At 54.6% G+C, this 7,949-nt stretch overlaps 1 protein-coding gene across 1 annotated transcript; it reads right to left on the bottom strand.

Annotated features, from left to right (window-relative positions):
• Nucleotides 1–7: 7 nt before the first annotated feature.
• Nucleotides 8–5,115, bottom strand: NKAIN1 (sodium/potassium transporting ATPase interacting 1). Its single transcript, XM_077763506.1, has 6 exons — nucleotides 4,983–5,115; nucleotides 3,630–3,710; nucleotides 1,605–1,802; nucleotides 923–983; nucleotides 257–338; nucleotides 8–111 (listed from the first exon to the last, which is right to left on the bottom strand). The coding sequence occupies exons 1-6, from the start codon at nucleotides 5,040–5,042 to the stop codon at nucleotides 102–104; spliced, it is 492 nt and encodes a 163-aa protein (XP_077619632.1). The 5' UTR covers nucleotides 5,043–5,115; the 3' UTR covers nucleotides 8–101.
• Between the last annotated feature and the right edge of the window lie 2,834 nt (nucleotides 5,116–7,949).

Below are 7,949 nucleotides of genomic sequence, written 5' to 3'. Positions count from 1 at the left end.
TAGCCGCCAGGGGGCGCGCCTGCCATTTCGGCCAGAGCAGGCGGCCGCAGCTTCAGTCTAGCCAGCAAGCACGGGGCACCCGGGTGGGAGCGCCACAGAAGCTACCCGGACCTGCAGACAACAAAGGCAGGTTAGGAAAGCGGACCGCGACAGTATGGGGGCAGAGAGATCCGGCTGACCTCTCTGCCCTTCTTCCCCCCGACCCCAAGCAACGCCCCGGTCCCTCCACCCCACCCCACAGGGCGCCATGACCCACGTGTACAGAGGCTGCAGTTGTAAATGCGACGTCTTCTGGGGCGCCTGGTATCCGTAGGAGTCAAAGCCACCGATGAAGTCAACTGTGGAAGGGGAGGTAGCGCATAGTTAGGGATGATGGGCCTGTGGGGTGCGAGTTATGGGAGGCTGGGTCCTGAAACGGAAGAATCTGAGGGTTTGATCTCATGCTCTTAGGGCCAGACCTTGCTGCCAGGTCCCAGTAGGTGGGCCTACGGGGAAGAGGACATGGAGAAGCTCGGNACAGGGGTGAGGCCGTCCGTTAAGGGAGCAGGGCTTGAACCTCTTAAGGGGGCAAGACCTCGGAGATGGAGGGTGCTAATGGGGCCTGAGACTGGGCATGGGCGGTGTTTGGTAGGGGTGAGCCTCATGGAGCTCCTCCGAGGGGCAGAACCTAAGAGGGGTGGGTAGAGAGCAGTGCTGGAACCGTGGACTGGACACCTGGATGTCTAGGTCACAGCTCAAAATGCGCTACGTAGACCCCGACTACCCCTGCTGCCTCTTCTTCCCCACCAGGAGGGGCCAGTTGGCCAACCCAGCACTCCCTCCCCCGAGGGTGCTTGGGGCGCTGTCCAGGGTGCTGAAGGCACGGGGTGGGGGTGGGGGTGCGCTGCTGGGCTTCCCCGTTCCTGCGGGGCTGGGCACTCACAGCTGTCCTCCTCTTCCAGGAACACTTTGCTCACGTAGCAGGCGAACACAAAGCCGAACAGCTGCGGGCGGAAGGAAAGAAGACAGAAGCTCTTCCTCCACCCTCCGCCTGGCCAGGCCTCGTCCGACTGGAGGGGCAGGGTGTGCTAGGATGAAGGCCAACCCATGACAACTTCCAGTTAAATGACTGCGTCTTCCGGTCAAACATACCTGGTTCCATTCTCCATTCTGCGAGTGGACTTTGGACAAGTAATTGTTTTACCTCTTTAAGCCTCAGTTTCCTCAGCTGGTCCTGGGCAATACTTTACTGACTTGTTAAGAGGAAAGAGGATTATACGGCTTTGGGCATGTGGAGCCTGGAGGGCAAGACTAGAAACTATTACTGTCTTGGGTCCACTCTCACAACTCTTATGCGCTTGATGTGGTCATCCAAGGTCACACAGCAGATACACTGGAGACTGGGTGACTCGCAGTCTGATCACTCATCCTACTCATTAAACCTGCTCACTCCTGGTTGGGGCAGGGGTGAAGGGAGGAGGTACAAGATATGGAGACAGAGCCAGACAGAAGCACAGGCAGGCTGGGAGATCTAGGTTCTTCCCTTCTTAACGCGAGCTAAACAAAGGGGTTGGGGTGGACTCCACCTCTGGGAGTGTGGGGGCCAGGGGGCCAGGAGGACTCACAGCCAGGAAGATCTGCAGAGCACTGCTGAGTGCTTCAATGTAGGGATAGTCAAGCAGGCAGCCAGTGACAGAGATGACATGGTGGTCTTCCAGGGCCAGGCGGGAGTTCAGGACAGGTGTCACCAGACAGCCTGGGCCATTCTCCATCCACCAGGAGCGGTGCAGGGACGTGTTGAAGGTCATGATGAAGTCCCGGTCCTGGGGGCAGAGGGGCCTAGGATACTGAGCTGGGGCCATGGGGAGCCGCGAATCTTCCCCAGGCGGCAGGGAACTTTCTCTAAAGCCTACTTTCACACCGGACTGTTGAAGCCTGGCTTGATTTGAAGGGTCTGGAGGAGGTGTGTTTCTGCACATCTATATTTGGCCAGTAGGTGGCGCTGGATGACTATGCAGGTCTCACACTTCCCTCAGCTATGGAAGGGGCTGGCGCTGACCCACAGACGCCCCAAAATGTCAGGGATGGAAGGGACATTAACAGTGACTGAGTCCAATTTTCCAGCCCTGGGTGAAATTCTCAACACAGACCCCTTCACAGCCCATTCAGCCTCTCCAATGCTCTCTGTGTGTGACCCTGGGCAAACGTTTCCTCTCTTTAGTTCTCGGTCTGCCCATCTGAGATGGAGAAGTGCCTGGCTTAGATCAGAGGTTCTCGCCCACGGCGTCTCTGTGTTTATCCATCCATTCACTCGTGCAGCCTGTTAACAAATATTCGCCAAGGGCTGAGCAGGTGCCAAGCACTGAGATGTGTCCTCTCATTTCATTCCCTCAGCAGCCCCATGAAGTACCTATCTGCACTCATTGGACAGGAAAACTGAAGCTCAGAGAAGGCAAGCCCAGGGTCACACCACCTGGAAATGTTGGAGCTGGGATTTAAATCCAGCAGAACTACGAAGCCAGTGTTCCCATTCATATATTTTGCCTTCTTTACGTCTAAAAACTGAAGTTGTGCCCGCTGGGCTTGCTCTTCTACAAGCTAAGAACTTCCACTTTCTTCAGTGGTTCCGCACTGGCACTTGGTCCACTCAATTCTCCCCGCAAAGTCTGCTTTGTCTCTTTCCCTTCTGAAAATATTGATCAGACGGCACTCAAATCGGGGTGCCTTGCTGGCTCAGTCGGTGGAACATCTGACTTGATCTTGGGGTCGGGGGTTCAAGCCCCAGGTTGGGTGTAGAGATTGCTTAAAAATAAGACCTTAAAACAAAAACAAAAGCGAAAAAGAACTGGACCCAGGGTGCCTGGGTGACTCAGTCAGGCGCCAACTTCAGTTCAGGTCATGATCTCATGGCCTGTGAGTTCGAGCCCCACATTGGGCTCTGTGCTGACAGCTCAGAGCCTGGAGCCTGCTTCAGATTCTCTGTGTGTCTCCCTCTCTCTCTGCCCCCACCCCCGGCACTCACACTTTGTCTCTCTCTCAAAAATAAACATTTAGGGGCGCCTGGGTGGCTTAGTCAGTTAAGCGTCCGACTTTCGCTTAGGTCACGATCTCACGGTTCGTGGGTTCGAGCCCCGCATCGGGCTCTGTGCTGACTGCCAGCTTAGAGCCTGAAGCCTGTTTCAGAGTCTGTGACTGCCTCTCTCTCTGACCCTCCCCTACTCATGCTGTCTCTCTCCTAGAAATAAATAAAACATTAAAAAATAAATAAATAAACATTAAAAAAACTCAAAAAAAAAAAAAAAAAGAACTGGACCCAAATCTTTGTTGCCTTAGCAGTACAAAGTGCATGGCATTTTTGTCTCCCTTGCACCGAACACCTGCGGGGCCTAAGAGCAGTTTTCAGGGGCATTACGTGTGGTTGGTTTCTAGTGAGCTTGGGGTCATCCAGGACCCCAGCCCATCTTCATGCAGATGGCCCTTCCGACCATTGTTTGTTCCCAGCAGGTGCAGGGAGCAGATTATTTGGGTGCGTAGAGTGAAGTCTCTTCCAGAAATGATGCCCCGGGCCCACGCCTAACTTGGAGCCCTTGGGTAGAGGGGACAGGAAAGGTCAGGCTCTGCCCTCTGGCACTGCCAAGCCCGAGGCTTACCTGGGACAGCTGTCCAACCTCCAGGTAGAAGCAGATGATAAATGCATTCCAGCCAACCCAGAGCACCAGCCAGGCTGCATACTGGGGAAAGGAGAGGCGCGATCAGGGCGGGGCCTGGGCAAGTGGGGAGGGGGCGTGTCAACGTAGACGGAGCTCACAGACTGTGGGGACCTTTGCAGGGGGAAAGGATAACGATCTCTCACTTAGCACTTTATTGTTCACAAGTTGTTTTCATATCCATCCAGTCCTTACAACAACAGCCCTGCATGGAAGGCGCCATCCTTTCTTTAAAGATAACTAATGTCAGCCCTGGAGAGGAAGTTTAAGTTTTCCAAGATCACACAGCTAGGAAGAGATAGGGCCGCCACTCAAACTCCAGTCCTCTGGCAGTTAATCCGACACATTCTGCAGAGAACAGCAGATGCAGCCTGGCTCTGGAGAGGATCTGGATATTTCCACCCAAGTCCTATGCGATCTGTGCTGCCACACGGCAGAAAGTGATGCTTAGAGTGGTGCCCGGAGCTTTCCTGAGAGCCAGAGAGAAGCAGTCTCCCACTGCAGGTGACACAGCTTTGAGAGGGCCCTGATCACCTGGCCTCTGGGAGCTCAGCCTGCGGGATGGGGGGGAAACCCAAGAATGAGCCAGAGCATGGCACTGGTATCACAGGTATCAAGCATTTATGTAATAAACCTACTCAAAAGCCTTTTCCCTCAAAGAGGTGGGTGAATGGGCCACTGAGGAAGAGCAGGGGAGAAGGGTGAGCCCACCTGAAAACAGGAGCTTGACAGAGACCATCAAGGACCAGGGCTTGGAAAGGGGACGTAGGAGGAGGAAGCCAGGGACATAATCCACTCCTGGGATCGGAGCACAGCGGACACTGACCTCAGAGCCACACTAGCGGCTCTAGACCATATTCCTCATGAACAGCAAAGGGCAGGTCTCCCTAAAGCGACCTGAGAAACTAAACAAGATGAAGTCTGTCCCTCCGCTGGCTTCCGGAGGCAGCATGGAGATGTGACAAGAGCGTCCACCCTGGATCTGATGCTCTGACCCTGCCCCCTTATTAGCTGTGTGACCTCAAGAAGCCTTGGAACCTTTCTGAGCCTCATTTCCTCATCTGGAAAATGGAGATGGCAAGCTGTACCTTGCAGGGCTGTTGTAAGGATAAGCCAAACCTGAGAAACGATTAGCACTGTGCTTGGCATACACTAGGCACTCACTAAATGATATATCTTGTTAATATTTGGAGTTTTCCCTAGGAAATTTTTTAGGGAGAATACCGATCTTGTCTCTCTGCCGAGCAAAGAACCATTGGTTAACGGGGCATCCGTACCACCAGCCGNGAGCCATACCAGAATGAGGTACCGGGAGCGGTACTGCACGGTGCCGAAGATGCCCAAGATGACTGCCATGATGTGCAGGAAGTTGGCTAAGATAGGAGCCCACTGATAGCCCAGGAAGTCAAAGATCTGCCGCTCCAATGCAGCCACCTGTGGGAGAGAGAAGGCTGAGGCCACGACCACCAGGGGCAAGTGAAGGCCAGGGACTGAAGGGAAGGGAAGGGAAGGGAAGGCATTCCTCCTTGACCTTGTGGGGCAAGTGACACCCCCTTACCGTGGTGCCAGGGCACCACGACCTGACTGTACCCAGATCTCCGAGTCCTCCTAACTCCACGACACCACGAGGATATGGGGAAGCGGGGTCAAGTGTGTGGGGGGCCAACTGAGACTGAGCCCGGATGGTTACTTTGGGGAGGGCTAACGGGAGAAGGGAGCCCAGTTCAGAACACCTTCAGGGCCAAGAGGCTCTCCCCACTAGTACCTGACCCTGCCCTGTGGGGGGCTCTGAGCAGGTGGAGTTAGGATCCAGGCTGCTCCCCACCCCTCTGCTCTGGCCAAGGGCTGAGCCATAGCCCTGAGGGGCTAGGAGTCCCTTCTTCCAAGGACTCCGGTCTGGAGGTTGCCCTGGTCCGGAGATCCATGGGCTGCAGAGAAAGGGATATATAAATATATATATTTTTACTCCCCTTCCCCAAGGGAGCTGTCATGGGTTGCAAAATTGACCTCAAGTGTTTTCTCTCCACGTTTCCATGCTCCTTGACAGTGCCCTCCCGCACGAATGCTGCGTGGTCATGTGACTTGCTTTGCCCAATGGGACTTTAACAAGCAAGTGAAGATCTGAAAAAATGCTTCTGTGCTGGAGTTTGCCCACTTGCTACACTTGTAACACAGAGAACACCATGCAGAAGAGCCCGGGTGCCCGCCTGGAGCAGGAGAGGGGAACCGAGGCACCTTAGCTGACAGCCAATCAACCTTCAGGGCATGTGAGTGAGGCCCTTCTAGATCATTCCAATGCTAGCCAACCCACCAACTGACCTAGAACATGTACCCAGACCAGAAAGATCTCCCAGATGACCCGCTGAATCAGGAGCTCAATAAAAAGGTTGTTTTAAACTGCTGTTACGGAATGATTTGTTCCCCAGCAAAAGCTAACTGATATAGGACCCAATCAATACCCCCTTTTCCAGTAGCCCCTGGTTCAACCTTGCAGCTGATGCACTTAAGGACTCAGGTGCCGGGGTGCCCTGGTGGCTCAGTCAGTTAAGTGTCTGACTCTTGATTTCAGCTCAGGTCATGATCTCACAGTTCATGAGTTCGAGCCCTGCATCAGGCTCTGTGCTGACAGGGCAGAGCCTGGTTGGGATTTTCTCTCTCTGCCTCTCTCTCTGTTCCTCCCCTGGCTATGCTTGCTCGCTCTCGCGCGCAGTCTCTCTCTCTCTCTCTCAAAATAAATAAATAAACTTTAAAAAAAAAAGGACAAAGGTGCCCGGGATATCCATTGTTATTGATTGTTCAATACGTCTTTTTCTGGGGATAGACCCATCTCTTTGTTTTGGGTACCACCTCCCAACCCTTAGTTCATGTGGCATGGGTGGGGACAGCCCACCTCTTATTTCAGCGGAAGGCTCAGGACCCAGTCCTAACCAAATAATCGGCACACAGGGATCCCCTGAGGGTCACCGTGAATGGTTGCTGGAGTAATCAGGACAGAGATGCCCTCTATCTGCCAGGGTATCTGAATGAGCATCGGGTCACTCAGAGCTGTTGGTGGCCGTCTCTGCCATCTCACAGGGACAGCCTGCTTGAGACCCAAAGCTAAGGGGCAGAGAGGGAAGCAGAGTGAACAACCGAGGTGAGTGTCTAGGTGACATCAATGCAGGTCTGAGGATCTGGCCATGCCGAAAACGAATTCTCCCTCCCTGCACTTGGGATTTCTGTCCCTTGTGACCACAAGCCCTGACCTAAAAAAGAAGGGGAGGGGGTGGATGTGGCTGGGAAGGGACGGGGAAGGTTGTGATTGAGAAGATCCTAGAAGCCTTTCTCCTGGCAGGCAGGCAGGAGGAGGTGGAGCTGACGCCATCACACAGATGGCAGTGCTCGGGCAGACACCCAGGAGGCCGTGGGCCCAATGCTGGCCCCCACCCAGCTGGCACCAGCCTGCCTCTCGTTGGTGACTCCTCTCCCGGGGCCCCGCAGATTGGAAAGAGCTTTCCAAGTGCATCTCTTATGGATACTCCTTGGCAGAAAAGCACGGCTGAGATCATTACCTCATTCTGAAGAAAGAGACCATGAGGCTCAGAGAAGAGAAGTGACTTGCCCAAGGTCACACAGCAGGTAGGAGGCAGAGCCAGGCAGTCATTCTGCTTCTCTCTGCCACCTGTCCCAGCTTGGCAAGCAGCCCCTCACCTTGCCCATTGGCATTGGCCTGGAAGGGAAGAGGTGTGGGTTCTGGCTGACAGTCTGACAGACTCCCGGGTGACTCTGGGCAGGCCACGCTCCACCCTGGGTCTCAGGCTCCTCCTTCCATGCATAAGAGGCCACTGGACTACATGACCTCTAAGGGCTCTTAGAGGTCTGTTGACTCCAATGGTCTGCTGACCTTGGGAGACAAACTCCCCAGACTGCTCCCTGCTCCCAAAAGATCCTCCCTCATTTCCATTCTTCCTCCTTTCCACCCGGACTCTACCGGGCCTGGGAGAGCCCTGGTGGTTTGGGGTCCCCATGAGGCTCCCAACTCTGCTGGCATCTGGCCCTGGCAAAGAGGCTGCCATCAGAGGACAGAGGAGGTGGCTGAGACAGACTTGCCCAGGCTCACTGTGGAGCTGGGGAGACATCTCGCCTGGATACACTTACCTAAAACGGGACATCCCCTGCCCCGACACTGGCGCTTGTTCGAAGCCCTCTTGGTTCTTGGGGACCTCAGTGACAGAGTAAGCAGTGGGACAGTTAGCACAAAAAGCTCTGAAGTCTCTAAAAGGT

The sequence above is a fragment of the Crocuta crocuta genome, unplaced genomic scaffold, assembly GCF_008692635.1.
Source record: "Crocuta crocuta isolate KB4526 unplaced genomic scaffold, BGI_CrCroc_1.0 scaffold214, whole genome shotgun sequence".
In the NCBI taxonomy this organism is placed as follows: domain Eukaryota; kingdom Metazoa; phylum Chordata; class Mammalia; order Carnivora; family Hyaenidae; genus Crocuta; species Crocuta crocuta.
This window is presented reverse-complemented; position numbering and strand designations above follow the sequence as displayed.

Coding starts and splice junctions, on each gene's coding strand:
- NKAIN1 (XM_077763506.1), bottom strand. CDS start 5,042: ATGGCAGTCATCTTGGGCATCTTCGGCACCGTGCAGTACCGCTCCCGG. Junction 1,803..3,629: donor AGGTTGGACAGCTGTCCCAG/GTAAGCCTCGGG, acceptor CTCTGCCCCCAG/GACCGGGACTTCATCATGAC. Junction 984..1,604: donor CTCTGCAGATCTTCCTGGCT/GTGAGTCCTCCT, acceptor TTCCGCCCGCAG/CTGTTCGGCTTTGTGTTCGC.